Source organism: Bubalus bubalis, chromosome 10 (genome assembly GCF_019923935.1).
Source record: "Bubalus bubalis isolate 160015118507 breed Murrah chromosome 10, NDDB_SH_1, whole genome shotgun sequence".
In the NCBI taxonomy this organism is placed as follows: Eukaryota; Metazoa; Chordata; class Mammalia; order Artiodactyla; family Bovidae; genus Bubalus; species Bubalus bubalis.
In genome coordinates this window covers 2,822,602-2,841,730 of record NC_059166.1, presented here as the reverse complement: position 1 = coordinate 2,841,730, position 19,129 = coordinate 2,822,602, and the positions used below count along the sequence as shown (strand labels likewise).

Genomic DNA, 19,129 nt, shown 5'->3' with positions numbered 1-19,129 from the left:
AGACTTTGCATGGCACGACAAAAGATCCTGCTTTCTGTGGCTGAAAAAAAAAAAAAAAAATCCTGCACACGACAACTAAGACCCAGAGCAGCTAAATAAATAAATATCAAATTTTTAAAAGAGAAAAGCTATTTTAAAAAGACTCAATATATTCAGATTCTTGGTTCCAGAAGTTTATTCCAAGAAAAATCAGAGATGCATATAAAGATGCACAAACATCCCTATTCACTAAAGTGTGACTTACATCAGTTCAGTTCAGTTCACTCACTCAGTCATGTCTGACTCTTTGCGACCCCATGGACTGCAGCATGCCAGGCCTCCCTATCCATCACCAACTCCTGGAGCTTGTTCAAACTCACGTCCATCGAGTCGTTGATGTCATCCAACCGTCTCATCCTCTTTCGAACCCTTCTCCTCCCACCTTCAATCTTCCCCAGCATCAGGGTCTTTTCAAATGAGCCAGTTCTTCGCATCAGGTGGCCAAAGTATTGGAGCTTCAGCTTCAGCATCAGTCCTTCCAATGAATATTCAGGACTGATCTCCTTCAGAATGGACTTGTTGGATCTCCTTGCAGTCCAAGGAACCCTCAAGAGTCTTCTCCAACACCACAGTTCAAAAGCATCAATTCTTCTGCGCTCAGCTTTCTTTATAATCCAATTCTCACATCCATACATAAAAAACCAAAGCTTCAACTAGAAAGACCTTTGTTGGCAAAGTAATTACGTCTCTGCTTTTTAATATGCTGTCTACGTTGGTCATAGCTTTTCTTCCAAGGAGCAAGCGTCTTTTAATTTCAAGGCTGCAGTCACCATCTGCAGTGATTTTGAAGCCCCCAAATTTAATGACTTACATAAATAAGTGACTTTATACAAATGCATAAGTATTAGCAGACACAGTTACTCACTGTAGTCGTGTTTAAAATGCCTCCCCCAAATGGAGGTCAAACTGAATACTTGTGTAGGGAATTTGTTTTAAAAATTAGAGTAATAGGGGAAAGCTACACAGCCAATAATATCATGTGGTAGAAAAACTTTTAATAATGTGAGAGAATTCTCATGTTAATTTTCAGTAGGGCTCTTTACATTTGCATAGATGCTAAAAGGGAGAGGCACAAAGATGATCAAAGAGATGACATGTGGATAGCAGAATTATGAGTGGTTTTTATTTTCTGATTTTTATCTCTCAGTATTCCCCCAGGTTTTTATAAGCAAGAAAAACCTAGTTATTAAAAAAGAACAAAAGCTCATTATTTGACTTTGATATTTAGAGGAAACAATCACTTAAGTTACTAATTCCTTCATGGTTACCAAAAACCTCAGAAAACTTCTCAAAATCATGTTGCTTCCTGTGTTTGTATTTTACCATTGTCAAATACCTCATCTCCTAAGAAACCAGCATTCCCTCTATCTAATCTGATACTTTTGTTAATAGAACAATGAGACAAAGCATATGAAAATGCTTTGACTACTGTTGCTCAGTAACCAGAACGTGCATAGGACACCCTCAGGATGAACAGGAAGAGTCCTCATTCTGTCCCGATAACTGGTGCAACACTTAGGAGAGGACCAGTCTAACCACAGCCTGGCTTTGCTCAGCAGCACTTAGCATCTTTAATTACTTCGCTTCACGAGAACGATAAAACGTGACCAAGGCAAGATCAAGCCATAGAATTTCTCCTTGCAAAAAGTGAATGTCTGCTATTTTTGATATTTAATTACCCTTTAAAATATGTTTCAAATTTCCGTAAGGTACTACTGAAAAAGCAGCAACTTAGCTGACAAATGAACCACGTTTCTTCCTTCCCCGGAGGCCTTTGCAGAGATGTGATCCCAGAGGTGAGCTGATGCTCACAGAAGGCCAGGTCCTCCCTGAGGGTGGGGAGCGAAGGCCACACATGGAGGCACAGAACTATTTAGGCGGAACCGCTGATCGGCCACTGAACAGCTGTGCAGACCCGGGCAAGCACCTCCCTAGAACTGCCTACCACCTACTCACGCAGGTCCCTGCCCATTCACCACTCGGGCTCCCCTGGGGCTCAGTCCCACCACGAAGCTGATCCTCCTACCTGAGGGCTCGCCCCCAGTATTCAGCATCTCCCACCACCAGCGTATAAGCCCCACAGGGACGTGTAGTGATGCACCCCGAGCTCTCAGACCAGAGGCGGCAGGTTCGGATTTGGTAGATGGATGCCCATGGTCACCATGGGGACAAGCTCAGAGGGGTCCAGTGCAGGGCAGTGCTCCACATTCCTGACCTGCAGTGGCCAGTGGCATCCAGCCTGTCCCTCTTTGGGCAAACATCCTCACTTCCCCACACCCACGACGTGAGAGCAAACCCCCAAATCTGCACCCCGCAGGGACTGACACAGGGTCACCCAAGACGGACCCTCCCCATTATTGCCTACGGGCTGGATAAACACTCTCACCAAAGCCTGCTTCCTCAGCTTTTCCTCCCATTCTTTCAATGTTTTAAAAAGTGAAGTCTAATTCACTTACATGCATGCTAAGTCGCTTCAGTCCTGTCTAAGTCTTTGCGACCCCATGGACTGTAGCCCATCAGTCTCCTCTGTCCATGGGATTCTCCAGGCAAGGACACTGGAGTGGGCTGCCATTCCCTCCTCCAGGGGATCTTCCTGACCCAGGGATCAAACCTGCGACTCTTATGTCTCCTGCATCGGCAGGCAGATTCTTTACCACCACCTAGGAAGCCCATAACTAACTTACATTCCTATAATATTGTATGTACTAGTTGAAGGTGTACAACATAGTAACTTTGTATTTTTACACATTAGGAAAGGATCACCAGGTCAGTCTAGTTACCCTCTGTTGCCACTCAAAGTGGTTCCAATGTTAATGACTGTATTCACCAGCCGACTCCTTTATTTTAAGCTGGAGGTGTGGGCCTCTGAGTCTCCCTCACCGATGGCACTCCCCCAACTTCCATTCTTTTCAGATCCCTCAACCTTCTCAGAACTCTTTTTGCTCAAGTTGAGGCAGAGTTAGCTTTTATTTTAGAAACCAAAGAACTAAAAATAGCTTTTGCTTCCTCTATTTCCTTATTGAGATGCTCTTATGGATTGCGAAAACCAAACTTAAAAAGTTGCTTGTTTTTATTTAATAACTGAACTGAGTATCTAGTTACCACCCAAAGAAACCTCAACTAGTCATTTGGAAGAGCTGGAAGTTAGCAGGGCAGCCCCACCCTTCAGAGTGCAGAAGCTGTCCAATGGTGAGCTGCAGATCACCCCTAGTGGAAGCCGTGAAACAGAAATTCAAGTGTTCATTCTAGCAGGATCTGATACCAAAGAAATAATGTCCAAATCCCCCTGTCCTTCCTAGAGCCTCACTCACATCACAGTCCTGTTAGCAAGGAGGACATCAAATTCTTTCCTGCTACCCCATTGAAAAATTGCCAGGTCACAACTTTATCAGGCTGTGTGTGTGTGTGTGTTAATCACTCAATCATGTCTGACTCTCCATGACCCCATGGACTGCAGCCTGCCAGGCTCCTCTGTCCGTGGGATTCTCCAGGCAAGAATACTGGAGTGGGTTGCCATTTCCTTCTCCAACCTTATCAGGCTACTTAATAGTTTATGTAAAAATGGATATAAAAGATTATTGAAGAATGGGATTTCCCTGGTGGTCCCTGAGATTAAGAATCCACCTTCCAAACCTAGGTGTCCATCAACAGATGAATGGATAAAGAAGCTGTGGTACATATATACAATGGAATATTACTTGGTCATAAAAAGGAACACACTGGAATCAGTTCTGATAAAGTAGATGAACCTAGAGCCTATTATACAGAATTAAGGAAGTCAGAAACAGAAAAACAAATATTATATATTAGTGCCTACATATGGAACCTAGAAAGATGGTACTGATGAACCTATTTGTAGGGCAGCCACAGTGTTATATCTGCACTGGTGTTTAATTCCAAGCACATAATACCGAAACGTGCTGTGCTTAGTCACTTGTCATGTCCAACTCTTTCTGATGTAGCCTGTCAGTCTCCTCTGTCTGTGGGATTTTCCAGGCAAGAATACTGAGTGGGCTGCCATGCCCTCCTCCAGAGGATCTTCCTGACCCCAGGATTGAACCCAGGTCTCCAGTATTGCAGGTGGATTCTTTACTGTCTGAGCCACCAGGGAAGCCCAACACATATTAAATGCTTTTGTTTAACTTATTTCTTTCCTTGAAGAAAACAAGAAGAGGGAAGACAAGAGAGAATGAATCTTTCTGACCAAGATCATGTGACCCCTGGGCAACTTCTTTTCTCTTGTTCTTATCTGACTTTTTTTGTTGTTGTTGTTAAATTACAAACTACGTGGGGAAATCTAGTATCTCTATTTATTGCAAATTACAAAATTTGTACTTGACTGAAAACTTTTATGATTGATGACTTTTATGAATGATTTTTTGATAAAGGAAAAGCCAAATGAATAGGATCCTGGAGTCAAATTAGTTAATACAGAAATAAAATAGGTTTCTACAGAAGCTGGGGCTTGTGGAGACCGTGCTCATGGATGGTTTCCACGGTGGCTTTAATCCACGCACTCAGGTGTGTACTCTGCCCAGGACCCGCCCTTCATTGTGGTCTTGCTATTTTAAGACTCATTATTTGACCAAGACACAGAGCGATTTCTGAATGAAAGCGATCACTTCCTTGATTTGGGTTTATCGTGGACCAAAGGGGCCCTTATTTGGTGCAAACGAGCTGGAAGAGAGCCTCTCAGATCCTTCCAGCCGGCAGTCCTGAGGGGAGGAGGGGAAGGATGGAAGGTGCCTCAAACGAACTTGGCCCTCAGTTCTCCTGACGGAAGTAAAGTCAATAAAGCCTGCGTGGGGCAGTGGCAGGGTGGAGAATCTCAGTGAACCGGAAGTAAAGCCTGCGTTGGGGACGAACCTCAGTGATCCGGCGTGTCCCTGGAAAATCCGGGGTTGGTGGGTGTTGCAACGCTGTGACTCCGCATCTCCCTCCCACCCGGAATGGGATGATGGTGATGCTGGCTCTTCCCCACGGGTGTAGACATGGGGAGGCCCCCAGGAAAGCACAGCCAGGGCCGCTGCTCGAACAGCCGGCTCTCTGGCACTTTGCCTTCAGGAGACAAAGGACAATGGCTCCCAGTGGCCACGAGTACGGTTGCCCTACGTGGCTGGGACCGGGGTCCCTTTGATTCACACCAGTAACCATCAAAGTCTTTTAGTGGGTAAATGAGGGAGTCTCTTCAGATGAATGTTTTTAATAAGCTTTAAAATTTTTTTCATTTGGCTTCAATTTTTTTTTTTTAATTTCACAAAATTGCAGTACCCACCCAGCAGAAAGATAAGAGCAAACTGGAGGTCGCCTGCAGAAGGCTGGAGGAACAAAGTTAGGGTTCATCCTGGGGACGCAGACTCCTAACTTCTTCTTTAAAAATCTGGTACCTTTGAGCTCTGGTACACAATGAGCTTGGGTAATTTAGTAATTTTTTTAAATCTGATTAAGGAAAGTTGTGACTGAGTCTTCCTCTTGCGTGATGCCTGATGTTCAGCTGATGCAGGGGAATTCCTGACTAGATCACATACCTATCCAGGACTGCGGACAGGGCACGGGGCAGCTTCCAGGTCCTTCTAGCACCAGCTCAGCACAGCCTGCTGGAGCACACTGCTCCCAGCTCAATGATAATCGAAGAGCAAGTTTTCTGCGTGGACCCATCCAAGGTTCCTGCAAGACCCCTGGGCGTGTCGCCCCACAGTGCCAGCATACCACATGCCCTAGGTGGACATCCCTGGGACCCAGCACTGGGGCTCCTGATCTCGTGAAGGAGCCAGTAATACCAATCAAAGTCAGCAGTCATGTTCTGGAACAGTGGCGTCCACGGCCCCAGCTGAAAGGGCAAGACCTGCTTTCTCTGCAGTTCAGGGTGGGGTGTTAGTGATCCTTCACAGTTAAGGACAGTCTGGGCTCTGAGGTACAGCTGGCCTGACTGTGCTGCTGTGGAGAAGGACAGGGCCGCTCAGGACCATCCACCACCCAGCTGGTGGGACAGTATCCGTGTGTGTGGGGCGTCCATGTTCCAAGGCGGGCACCCCGCCAGCAGGCAAGCACGGAACTTCTGGTCACGTCTCCATGAGCTGGGTTCCAATGTGTGTGCATGCACATAGTCACTCAGTCGTGCCTGACACTTTGCGACCCCATGGACTGCAGCCCACCAGGGCTCCTCTGTCCATGGAATTCTCCAGGTAAGAATATTGGAGTGGGTTGCCATGCCCTCCTCCAGGGGATCTTCCCAACCCAGGGATCAAACCCAGGTCTCCCACATTGCTGGTGGTTTCTTGACTATCTGAACCACCAGGGAAGCCCAGTCTTACGTTCAAATGTATGTTTGAACAGTGACGTCATGAGACGCTGATTTGGGTTTGTTTCCTTAAAAACAGACTCAGGGTGTTTTCCATGGAGAGGTACCAGAACTCTCTGAAACCTCAGAGAGTTTGCTCACACCAGGAAGACGAGGACAAGGGAGGTCTTGGAGGTGGCTGGTCTGTATACTGCCCAGGAGGGTGGGCCAAGGGGACCTTGGGCACATTACAAAGCCCACCCCTAGCGGCTTCATCCCCCTCTCTGCTCACCAGTTTTCTCCTGCCCCTTCCCAGGGCTGGCAGACACGACATCGCCAGTGGGCACAGCTGACGAATCCTCCTATCCCATCTCTCCTGGTCCTATAGTCCCCCTACCCCCCACCTCCTCTGATGCCTCTCACTCTTCCCTGTGCTGGGAGAAAACCCCACATTTGTTCTGGAGCAGATGGGCCGCCTCTGGTTGTACAGCTGTGTGAAGAGTTAGGGGCATCTCAGGGCAGAGCTAGAATCTTCACAACACTGACAGTAAGTGCGCATGAAGGACTCGTCGATGGGCAGCTGCAGGGCAACTGGGCAACGGGCTGACTGCGGCCCTTCCCATCTCATTTACTGCCTTTTAAAATACTTATTTATTGTTTGGCTGCATTGGGTCTTCCTTGCGGTACGCAAGATCGTTCCTGGCGGTGCAGGGACACGACTTGTGACGTGTGGGCCCGGTTGCTCCCCAGGATGTGGGCTCTTAGTTCCCAGACCAGGGATGGAAGCCACGTCCCCTGCTTTGCAAGGCAGAGTCTTAACCACTAGACCACCAGAGTTGGTCCCCTCATTTATTTCCCTAATGAGGATCTCCTGGTGATTCTAGAACGAAGGTCAGCGCAGCTAGACTTCAAGGCACCACTCACGTGATCACAGCTCCGTTTTTGCCCAGATGTCTGCTCATCTTTTCTTTTCCACTGGTAAGGGGTCCCCTCCCTTTGTGCTTCATGTTTAACATTTTGAGGACATTTTTCTCAACTATGGTCAAATATCCCATTGTTAGTTGAAGAGTAGTGTAATCTCTGCTGGGAGCTCCCAGACTCTGAGCACAGACAGGCATCCTTGAGACGGTGCCCCTGATGTTCAGACATGCCTTCTGAGCAGACGGAAAGTGAGGAAAGAAAGTGGAACAATCTCTGTGATTCGGCTTCGACTGCAGGGCCCTGGTGCCCACCAGGCAGTCTCTTGGGACAGCTGTGCTTTATAATAAGCATGAAGTCATCTTTGTCTGTCACTGGCCCGCCCATCACCCGCAGTGTTTCTCTGCAGGTCCTGGGACGGCACAGGAGTGGGTACTGGCTGTGCTTGGTCGTGAATGGGCCCATTGTTGGAAGTCCCATCCCTACCACTGAGAGATTGTTTCAGAACTCTCTGGCTCTGTTGTCTCAGCTGTATAGCCCCAGGGTCAGTGGGGTCATGTTCAGGGGTCTGAGCCCTATGAATGCAAACACCACGTCACCACATGCCAGGCCGGGTCCCCCGCCTGGAGCTCCCATCACCCAGGTCCAGAGCGGGAAGTGGGGCAGACAGTGACCAATGAGGTCACTGTGAACGTGGGGAGCTGGGATGGGCCAGGGCTTGGGCTCGGGCACCGCCAGCCCACCTGCATCACCGTGCAACCCCTGGACACTGCTAGTGCCCCTCGGGGTCACCCGTCTCCTCCAGGGTCTCTCTGCTTTCTCCTTTACCCAGAAACTTAGTTTCCCTAAGAGCACCTTCTCAGCAAGTCCCTGGGATAAGGCTTCTGTCCTGGAGACCACGTCACCCCATCCCAGCCCTGGGTAACACATCGGTGAGTCTCAGGTGACTCTCTAACCGTCAGGAGCATCGTAACATGGAGGGTGCTGGCCCCTCCACCCATGAAGTGACAGTGACGAGTCCACATTGGGAGATGTCCAGACAGACTTCCCAGGATGCTGCCCCGCGGATGTGGGACATAGCGTCTGGGGGGTGGGGCAGGGTGGGCTCCCCTCCCTCTGCCACCCCAGCACCGTGGAGCCTGGATCCGCTGGGCACTGGCCACAGTTCGGTTGCTGCCACTCACACCTGAGTGCTTGGGCCACATCACGGGTCCCCCTTCTGTCTGTAAAATTGGCCAGAGAGTGTCATCCAAATCGATGGTAAATGTAAGTGCTCTGAAAAGAAGGCTAGTCTTGTTATTAGTGGGGCTTCCCTGGGGGCACAGTGGTAAAGAGCCCGCCTGCCAATGCAGGGGACACAGGAGACCTGTTTCAATCCCTGGGTCGGGAAGATCCCCTGGAGGAGGGGATGGCAACCCACTCCAGTATTCTTGCCTGGGAAATCCCATGGACAGAGGAGCCTGGCAGGCTACAGTCTACATGGTCATAAAGAGTCGGACTGACTGAGCATGCGCACACACACTCGTTATCAACACAGTAAAAAGGGCAGAGAGCAGGGACCAGGGCAGAGACTAAACCCAGAGGCTCCACAGAGACCGCAGCCTGTTGTGGGGGAGGAGTGGGCCGTGGGACTCCCAGGGGCAAGGGCACAGGAGCGGCCCCTCGCTGTGAACGACGTGGCCTTGCAAACCAGGCTCTCCCAGTAAAAGGGAAGCAGTTTTCCCAACGTATTTGGGACTGTGTGCTGGACGTTTTCTGTTTATCCTTGGCTTAAGGAAACAGGCAAAATCCTCCTTGCGTCCAAATGAAGCGCAATGCAAAATAAAAAAACATTTATGCCTCACACATGCAAATATCAGCTGTTCTGTCTGGCAAACTAGATATTGACCTCGGAAAGGAAATGTTTCTGAAATAACACAGAGAAAACCTCAGCTGGTGCCTGTTCCGACCAGCACTGTTGGCAGTGGCTGGGAAAGCTGTTACTTCGATTCTGCCTGCCCCTGCTTTCACTGATTGCCCTCTTAAGATCTGTAGGATTGCAGTTAAATTCCCCCTAATTCCTGATCTTGGCAGTTTGTGATTTTTTTCTGTCTGTCCTTTTTCATGATCAGTCACAACAGGTACTGCTCATTTTAACTAATCTTCGCATGCTAAGTTGCCCAGTCGTGTCCAACTCTTTGCGACCCCATGGACTGTAGCCTGTCAAGCTCCTCTGTGGGGTTCTCCAGGCAAGAATACTGGAGTGGGTTGCCATTTCCTTCTCCAGGGGATCTTCCAGACCCAGAGATCAAACCAGCATCTCTTTCGTCTCCTACATTGGCAGGCAGGCTCTTTTAGCTCTAGGGTCACCTGGGAAGCCCAACTAATCTTTAAAAAGAAGCAACGTAAGACTTTGTGAGTTTTCTGTATTGTTAGTGTCCTATTTTGTTGATTTCTAGTGTAGGGCTTCCTGATAGCTCAGTTGGTAAAGAATCCACCTGCAATGCAGGAGACATAAGAGGTGCTGGTTTGATTCCCTGACTTCAGAAGATCCACTGGGGAAGGGATAGGCTACCCACTGCAGTATTCCAGCCTAGAGCATTCCATGGACTAGAGTCAGACATGACAGAGAGACTTTCACTTACTCACTCAGTGTGATCTTTATCCATAAAAGATTTTACACCTATACTCCATGGAAAAGTTGGTTCCATGGAAAACCCACTGAGGGAGGCACCTGGAAGTGGCCCCTTGTGAGGGCCTTCCCCAGGCGGTCACCCGTGCACCCTTCCACACTCACTAGATCCTTCGTGTGAAGGTTAAGAACTTGAACTCGGGGGCCTGGTGATGAGGGCAGCTCAGCAGCGGGGTGCTGGTGTGAGAGGCTCTCCCCTTAGGACTCACTGTCTTCGCCTACAAATAGATGGAAGGCAGCACTGTGTCCCGAGTGGGTCCCCTACAAGCAGAGACACCCGTGGGGGCCCCTCCCAGATTTCTGGGGACACCCAGGCCCAAGCTCTGATACTCCTGCAGGGTTCCTCCAGGTAGGAACGACTGTGGGCACTTCAGGCATCTTTTGCATCAGGTGGCCAAAGTATTGGAGTTTCAGCATCAGTTCTTCCAGTTAATATTCAAGACTGATTTCCTTTAGGATGGACTGGTTGGATCTCCTTGCAGTCCAAGGGACTCTCAAGAGTTTTCTCCAACACCACAGGTCAGAAGCTCAATTCTTCAGCGCTCAGCTTTCTTTATAGTCCAACTCTCACATCCATACATGACTACTGGAAAAACCATCGCTTTGACTAGACCAACCTTTGTCGGCAAACTGATATCTCTGCTTTTTTAATATGCTGTCTAGGTTTGACATAGCTTTCCTTCCAAAGAGAAGGGTTTTTAATTTCATGGCCTCAATCACCATCCACGGTGATTTTGGAGCCCAACACTGTTTCCTCTCTTTCCTCTTCTATTTGCCAGGAAATTATGGAACCAGATGCCATGATCTTTTTTTTTTAATGCTAAATTTAAAACCAGCTTTTCATTCTCCCCTTTCACCCTCATAAAGAGGCTCCAGTTCCTCTTCACGTTCTACCACTAGAGTGGTATCATCTGCATATCTGAAGTTGCTGATATTTCTCCTGGCAATCTGGATTCAAGGGTACAAAGTTACAGATTCAGAGTCAGTTTCATCTGACCAGATCCCACAAATCACCACCATCCCTGGAAATTTGTCATTTGTTGGGAAACCACAAAACCGAAGTTTCTGATTTCTGGCATCTGCTTTTTCCAGGAAGAGAACAGATGGGCATAAAACCTCTCTTAAAGTGCCAGGGTGTTTCCTAGATATGCAGAATTTAGTCACACGTGCCCTGCCCTTCTATAGAGACCTTCCATGTCCGCTCGCTATAGCACAGACGCCCGGCCTATGGAGTGTGTGCTCCCCCAGCTACGGGCAGGGCAGCGATGGGAGGATTAGGCCCGAACATCACCAGTTACCCAGAGAACGCAGGGTTCCACCTTCTTCCTTCCATGGACATCGCTTATTACCTTTTCTCCATGGACCCAAAGATTTCAAAGACAGACCTCATCCTGTGAGTAATCTATAGCTCTCACCGTCATTCAAACGGACTCTTCTGATTGGCATGACACACCAGACTGAAATTACTTTCAGCAAAAGAAAAGCATTGTAGTAGTGAGCCTAGATGGAACTCTTAATCTGGGGTCATGAGCTCCCTAAAACATACGCAGATTTGGTTGTTAGCAGGCATATTCTTAGGAGTATTTCTGGAATTAGTGCTCATGGGGGTTGGGACCCCACAAGAGGTTAGGTACTGCTGGCAAGTAGCCTTGTCAAAGTCACTCAGTCATGTCCAACTCTTTGTGACCCCATGGACTGTAGCCGCCAGGCTCCTCTGTCCATGGGATTCTCCAGACAAGAATACTGGAGGGGGTAGTTGTTCCCTTCTCCAGGGGATCTTCCCAACCCAAGGACTGAACCCAGGTCTCCCACATAGCAGGCAAATTCTTACCATCTGAGCCACCAGGGAAGGCCAAATAGTTTTATTATGACATTATTTGACTTCACAATAGAATTCTTAAAATCCTGGTCATTGCTGGCAGCAATTAAGAGCTAGTGGTAAAGAACCTGCCCTCTAAAGCAAGAGACATAAGACTCTGTTCTGGGTCTGGAAGATCCCCTGGAGAAGGAAATGGCAACCCACGCCAGTATTCTTGTCTGGGAAATCCCATGGATAGAGGAGCCTGGTGGGCTACAGTTCATGGGGTCACAAAGAGTCAGACTCAACTGAAATGACTTAGCAGGCAGGCACGACCCTTTGCTAACCCCTGGAAATTCCAAAGCCTCAGGTAGGGCAGTACCAGGGAGAGGCCATCTCAGAAGAACTCTATTTTGATGGTGTGTGGGATCTTAGTTCCCTGACCAAAGACTGAACACTTCTGTGTCCCGGGCAATGAAAGCTCTCAGTCCTAACCACTGGGCCATCAGGAATGCTCTCGGAATACCTTGGTGATCTCTTCTCTTCCTGGCCAGTGTTTAATATCCTCCTAAAAAGAAATACAGGCATCACGTTTCTTTTACTTAAACATGAAGAAACCGCAGCGCAGTGACTTGGAAAATATCAGTTACAACATGAACGCACATCATGTGTCACGTGGAGAACATTTTTTTTTGTCTTTTATTGAGGGTTGTCAACCAGAGCAACACGAACGTTTGACCCATCTGCTTTTAAAACGAAGAACAAGGCACACAACTCCATCCGACATCGCAAAGGAGAAAAAGTGCGTGGTGTCCGTGGCCAGTTACGGGCGAGACGGGGCTGGGGGTCCAGCGGAGCGGGGAGGGGAGGAGAGGGAGACAAAGGACGAGACACGGACATAGACAACACGCGTGCCAGGGCCAGGACAGACACAGACGCAGGACGCTCCGCAAACATCGACTCCTTCAGGAAAGTCATTACAATGTCCTTACTGTCATGATGGGCAGGAACCGGGGCCTGTTAATCACTGGTGTTTGTGCCGAGTGCACAGAAGGCCAAGGCACGCCGCCGCCCTCCTCGACCTCACAGTTGACGTCCAGAGCAGCGTTCCTCCCCCAGGACCGAGCTCGGCAGACTTCACGGAGGTGCCCGCAGCATTCACAGAGACACGTGTCTTAAAGTCACCTCCGCACGATTGCTGCCTTTGCCACTCTGGTATTAAGACACGCATTTAAAATAAAACACAGTCCGGCTCTGGGCATTCATACAGGAGGCAAGCTATTCAGCAGGTGGAGGTCCTTGGTCCTGCATCTCATCTGGCGGCTGATCCAGCTCCCACAAATTTAGATGCTTCGTGTCTACCTAGATGTGTGCCTAGCATGGGAGAGCGACAAAAGCAGAGACCTCCGCAAGAAAAATACAAAATTGGTTTTTAAAAACGTAAGGCTTCAATGTACAATATAAACAAGACTTGACACTTTAAAGTCTAATGAGATAAACATTAAACTAGTTATTAAGTGTTATAAAATAAGTCAAAAGTTGAGGTAATACATTACACTCTCATATAACCAGCTTTATCTGAGTATAACGTTCTCCCCCTTCTCAACCTTGGCGTTAAATATACTCAGGTGCACGGAAGGAATACCTAGAAATCAGCCTGGAGTTAGTGGAGCAGAGTATGACCTCTAAAAAGCAGGGGAGTCTTACCCTGTATTCAAATAATAAATAGAAACTTCCTTTTCCAAATCACTGTATAAACTGTACAAAGCCACCACGTCACTGATTCTCACACAGGGACCAAAAGCACTGAAAACACCCATCTGCCCTGCACTCCCACTGTCCCTACAGAAACGGGTCTCTGGCCCACACATCGCGCCCTGCATGTGGGTCCAGCTCTCCGCACGTCACCTCCCCCCCTTCTTTCTGTAGCACAAAAGACACTTGTGAGCAGCACTAAAATACAGAGGGCGCCTTCTCCAGAAGCGGGGCCGCGCCGAGCTGCCACCTCACCCCGGATGCTGAAGTGTCCCCGCAGCTGTGCTCACCCATGTGTGTGTGTGAGTGGAGAGAGCACGGTGGGCAAGAACTGTATGGGAACCGGTGTGAGCATGTGTGTATGAGCAAGCGTGAGTGTGAGTATGGATAAGTGTGCATGAGAGCACAAGTGTGTGAGTGTGAAAGCTGAGTGTATGGAAGCAAACGTGCGTGTGTGCAGGCACACGTATGCGTGTAAGTGTGCATGAGAGCACAAGTGTGTGAGCGTGAAAGCTGAGTGTGTGAAGGTAAGCATGTGTCAGTGTGCAGGCATGTACCTGTGTGTGGGGGACCCTGCACGTGGGCTCCCGGCCCCCAGGAGTCTGCGTGGTGACCGCAGAGCTCTGTGTCCATCACAGCGCCCACTGGCCAGGCAGACTGTCCTGGTGGTCAGCACACTCCCCCTTGCCATCAGGAAGTTCGGTTCACCTGCGTCGCCGGTTTTCCAGGCCCCAGGACATGGTTCCCACTCAGGAGAAGCAAATCCGTCCACCAGCACCGCGCCCAGCTCTGCACCTGACCGCCACCCTCCCGGCCCCCTGCACCTGCAAAGCCACACCCACCAACGGGCCTTCCCCCGCTGAGGCTGGGGGGCCCAGGGGACCCTTAGGGGTGGGGGCTGAGAGGCATGGGTACCGCGACTCACCCCCCAACCACGAGCCCCGAGGACACCCGTGGGGGCGGAAGAGGCCAACAGATACAGAGGGCAGACCCGCAGGGCGAGGCCCGGCCGGCGGCAGGGCAGGGTCGCCGCAGTCTCCCCCTTCCTCTGCAGGTGGTGGGCCGCGGGGAGGCCGGGAGGGCCGCAGGCGGGGCGGCGGCTGTCTCCCTGTCCTCTGCAGGTGGTGGGCCGCGGGGAGGCCGGGAGGGCCGCAGGCGGGGCGGCGGCCGTCTCCGGTCCTCTGCAGGTGGTGGGCCGCGGGGCCGGCTCTCCGGAGCCCGGGAGGGCCGCGGGCGTGGTCACAGCGAGCTCAGGTGCGGCAGCGCGTCCAGGGGCCCCGCCCGGTCGCGCGCGGCGGCCGCCGACTCCACGCCGCGCAGCCACTCGGTGCACTTGCGCACCAGGCCCTCGTCGGCGGCCACGGCCTCCTCCTCGTACTCCACGTCGTCGTATTTGTGCCGCTCGTTGAGCAGCGACACCTTGAGCAGCGAGCGCAGGTCGGCGGGCCGCGGGCCGGGGACGGGGACGGGCGGCGGCGGCGGGGCCAGACGGCGGCCGAGGCCCGCGGCCCGGGGGCAGGGGGCGGGCGGGCGCCCGGCGTCGGCTGGGGGCGCCCGCCGGGGCCGAGCCAGCAGCTGCCTCTCCAGGTGGCGCCGCTGGATGACCAGCACGGCCTCGGGCGTGAGGCTCAGCGAGAAGCGCAGGGCGGCGTCGGGCCCGGCGCCCGAGGCGGCGGTCCGCGCCCCTGAGGCCGCGGTCCCCGCGGGGCCGTCGCCGGAACCTGCCGGCCGTGACGCGCACGGGGCCGGGGCGCGCGGGGAGGCCGGGCCGGGGGCGCGGCGGGCCGGCGGCCGCTTCAGAGTGGCGGAGGGCCAGGAGCTGGACAGCGGCCCCGGGGGCCGCTCGGGAGGCCTCCTCTTCTTCTCGGCGGCCGCGGCGGGCGGCGAGGGTCCGGGCGGGGCGCAGGCGGGCGCCGCCGCCTTGCGCGGGGCGCCGGGCTTCCGGGGCGGCGGGCGCGCGGCGGGGACCCCCGGGGCCGGGGTGGGCGGCGGCGGCGGCGCGGGCGGGAACGGCATGGTGGTCAGCGCCCTGGAAGGAGAGGGGCGGCTACCGTGAGGGCGCGCCAAGCCCGGCGCCCTCCCCGGGGGGCCGCGGTCCGCCCCCCGCCCGCCCTCCGCACCCACCTGGGCTGGGCCGCGGCATCTCCGGCGCACACACGCCCCCCGCGTCCACACCCAGGGCCTTGCGGCCGGGCACCCCGCTGCCTTCCTCCGTCCTGCCTTCCTTCCGGGGCCAGAGGCTCTGCCGGCTCTCCTCCGGGGACAGCGGCGGCCGGTCCACGCGGAGCCGGGCGCGCCCGCGGGAGGAGGAGCCGCTGCGCCCGCACGCCCGGCGCCGCGACTGGGCGGCCGAGGCTCCCCGGGCGACCTTCCACCGCGGGGGCTAATCCATCAGAGGCGGGGAAGGCCGGGCGTGTCCTCCGCCCGAGGCGGGGTCCTCGCACGTGGGCCAGAAAGTCGTGTGCCACCTCTCGGCGCTTCTAAGATGGTGCGCAGGCCGGCGGCGGCGGGGGGACCGCGGGCCCCGTGCGCAGCCCGGCATCCCGGTGTCGCGGGAGGAAGCTGGCCAGAGCTCAGAGGCGGGCACAGGCATTTCAGGGCATCCTTCTGGTTTTGTTTTTGGATCATGTTGAAAGACAATCATTTTAAAATTAAAAACCTCGTATTCCTTGACGAGGCAAAAAAAAAAAAAAAAAGGCCAGTTTCGGTGAAATCGTGATATAGGACCTTCAGTTCATTTCAGGAGACTCCTGTGAGCACACGGAAAGCATTTACTTCTTTAACAGTGGTTCAAAGGAATGCGACAGCTTCACTGTCAACTTAGAGTCTAGTGGTAGAGACCTGAAAGCATTCCTTCAGTTTTCAAATGTGTGTTAAATAAATGAATGATTCATTGAATAATTACAGAGAAGTGCCTCCTAAAGTCAAAATTTCAAATGAGGAGTCCCTGCATTACTTATGGAGAATCATCCATTGTTTAGAGCTCAAAAAAAAAAAAAAGGTTTTTTTCCCCTATGCATGGGATATGCTTTTCTGGGCCAGGGAAAGCCTTAGTCACTCAATTATGTCCGACTCGTTGCAACCCCATGGACTGTAGCCTGCCAGACTCCTCTGTCCATGGGATTCTCCGGGCATATTACTGGCTATGGTATACTGGAGTGGGTTGCCATCCGTTTCTCCAGGGAATGGAAGAAATTCTCAGGAATTCTCCAGGGAATTCCTTTCTTCCTGACCCAAGGAGCGAACCTGGGTCTTCTGCACTGCGGGTGCATGCGTTACCATCCGAATCCCCAGGGAAGCTCTTTCTGGGCCATCCAGGAACACAGCTAGGTTGTGTGGGTTATGGCCCGGGTTAGCAGGGAGCCCTCAGACGTGGCCGGTGCCCCCTGCACGGGGCCCTGTCCCGCTCTCCAGGCTCTCCTGCTTCCCACCAGCACCTCTCTGCTGCTCCCCTTCCCATGTGCTCCCCTCAGGGCGCGGCAAGAAGGAACATGATGGGTGGCTGGAAACGTTCTCTTGATGGCCTGGGCTCCACCATCACCCTCAAACCACCCCGAGTGTCCATATTCTCCATAAAATACACAATCCCCGTTTCCAGACAGGGCTCCCCTCTGTCCTTTCCCCTGGACCTTCTCCCTGTCCCTGCCAGTGTCTCAAGGCATCGTGTCTCCTCCCAAGGCTCAGGGGAAACACACTGGAGACCGTTTAGGTCATAAAACACCCGTGCGCCACTGAAATCACGCAGGCATTTTATCCTGGCTGTTCCTGGGTGGGTGTGGACTAGCTGTGGAAGCCGTGGCGGCAGGAACACTCCTGCCAGGAGCATGGAGGGTGGCAGAGCAGGTGAAGCCGGTGCAGATGGGCGGGGTGGGGGTCAGGAGGCAGGAGGAGGAGGAGGAGGGGCTAGGGGACCACAGCTATGGGCGCAGCCCCGGGGCAGCTGGATGCCCAGAGAGGGATTCCAGGAGGGACCTCAGCACTTCAGGAGCTGTGCCGGTATCAGCGATTGGGTTTCCCTGCTTCCTGTTTCCTAATTCTTGAAGTCATTCAGTCCTGTCCGACTCTGCGACCCCATGGGCTGTAGCCTGCCAGGCTACTCCGTCCATGGGACTCTCCAGGCAAGAATAGTGGAGTGGGTTGCCATTTCCTTCTCCAGGGGATCTTCCTGACCCAGGGATTGAACCCAGGCCTCCCACATTGCAGGCAGATGCTTTACCCTCTGAGCCACCAGGGAAGCCCTGTTTCCTAATTCTTAGGATGCTTTGGAAGTGACCCTTGAAGGGTGAGAGTGGGAGGTGAGCGTCGGTTGGCATGTCATGGTCACGACAGCCGTGTACGACCACGCACACGATGGACGTGCTGTGTGGCACTTGCCGCCCTGCCCCTCTGAATGTCTCCAGTCTCATAGAAAACCAGGGCTCCCGGGCGGAAACACCTCCCAACCACATGCGGCCCGGGGGAGGGGAGGAGGAGATGAGCCTCAGCCCAGCCATGGGCTCCAGGGCCACGTCTGGGCCATCAGCACACTAGAGGAGAGAGGGGCGACAAGGGTAAGGAGCCTGCAGCACCCACAGCAGCGGCAGGTCGGTCTTTTCCTCCGAGAGAAACTGGGAGCTGTCGGATGGATACGGAAGTCCCACCAGCCTGGTCCGTGGGCTTCTCCCGGTCCGCCCACGTCGGTCCCAGCCCGGAGCTCGGGGACTTGGCACGCGGCACATCTGCCTGGCCTCTGAGGCGGGAAGGTGGACGCCGCGTGCCGCCCCCCAGCACCCAACCCGTTCCTCCGCCCTCTCCCCGCCCCCTTGGGGGAGAGGAGTCCCCAGCCTCGTGGTGGGTGGGCTGCCCTCCCAGGGGCCACGGAGGGGTTAGCATTTCTGGAAGGCTTAGGGCCCGAAGACTCTGCGAAAGCCCCCTGCTGAGGAGTTCCTCTGCCCAGAACTTTCAGCCCCCTGACATCGGAGGCTGGAAAGCCCGCCTGGGCCTGCAGGAGCCCGCGAAAGCCGCCTGTGTCTGCCCCTGACACCGGCGTGCTGGCTGTTAGAGAGCCCGCTTCGCGTTCTATTTGGTTGACTTGTTAGCCAGCGACAGTTACCAGTAAGGAAAGTCACACCAGGGAAGACAGCAGACCTCTGTTCAGAATACGGGATGGAGCGGAAAAGGGATCAGTCAAGAAATATAGTCCGATTTAATTCATAATTTACATGGGCTTTTGCATAACATGCCCAGAACACAATAGTGGGGATAAACTACTTATATACCAAATAGTGGAACTAGGGCACTGTGGTGAGATGATCAGTTCCGCAGCCACGTTTCCGCGGGGCAAGAGGTGATCTCCAAAATGCTGAATTACATCTCACCCTAACGATATGAAATTTACTGTTTGAAATAAAGCTAGTTGATTTGAAAGATCAGTTAAAATCAAATACATGTATTCAGAACTGTCCATAGTTTTTACGTATGATATTTAATTTTCAAATTTATTCTATTTTCAAATTTCAAATAAACAACAATACTTTCCCACCATTTGGAAATCAGTAGTTTTTTCTCCTACTGTTGTAGCAGAGTCAGTGTATGAACAAAGACTTTTCATTATTGTGCTTGTGCTAAGTCGCTTCACTGGTGTTCAACTCTTTGTGACCCCATGGACTGTATTCCACCAGGCGCTTCT

The 19,129-nt window shown here is 52.5% G+C and overlaps 1 protein-coding gene across 1 annotated transcript; it reads right to left on the bottom strand.

The window, feature by feature from the left end:
* Positions 1-14,560: 14,560 nt before the first annotated feature.
* On the bottom strand, positions 14,561-16,110 carry PRR18 (proline rich 18). The gene is made up of 2 exons (XM_025294283.3): positions 15,586-16,110; positions 14,561-15,490 (listed from the first exon to the last, which is right to left on the bottom strand). Exon 2 carries the CDS (start codon positions 15,475-15,477, stop codon positions 14,701-14,703), a length of 777 nt encoding a protein of 258 aa, XP_025150068.1. The 5' UTR covers positions 15,478-15,490; positions 15,586-16,110; the 3' UTR covers positions 14,561-14,700.
* Positions 16,111-19,129: the final 3,019 nt, after the last annotated feature.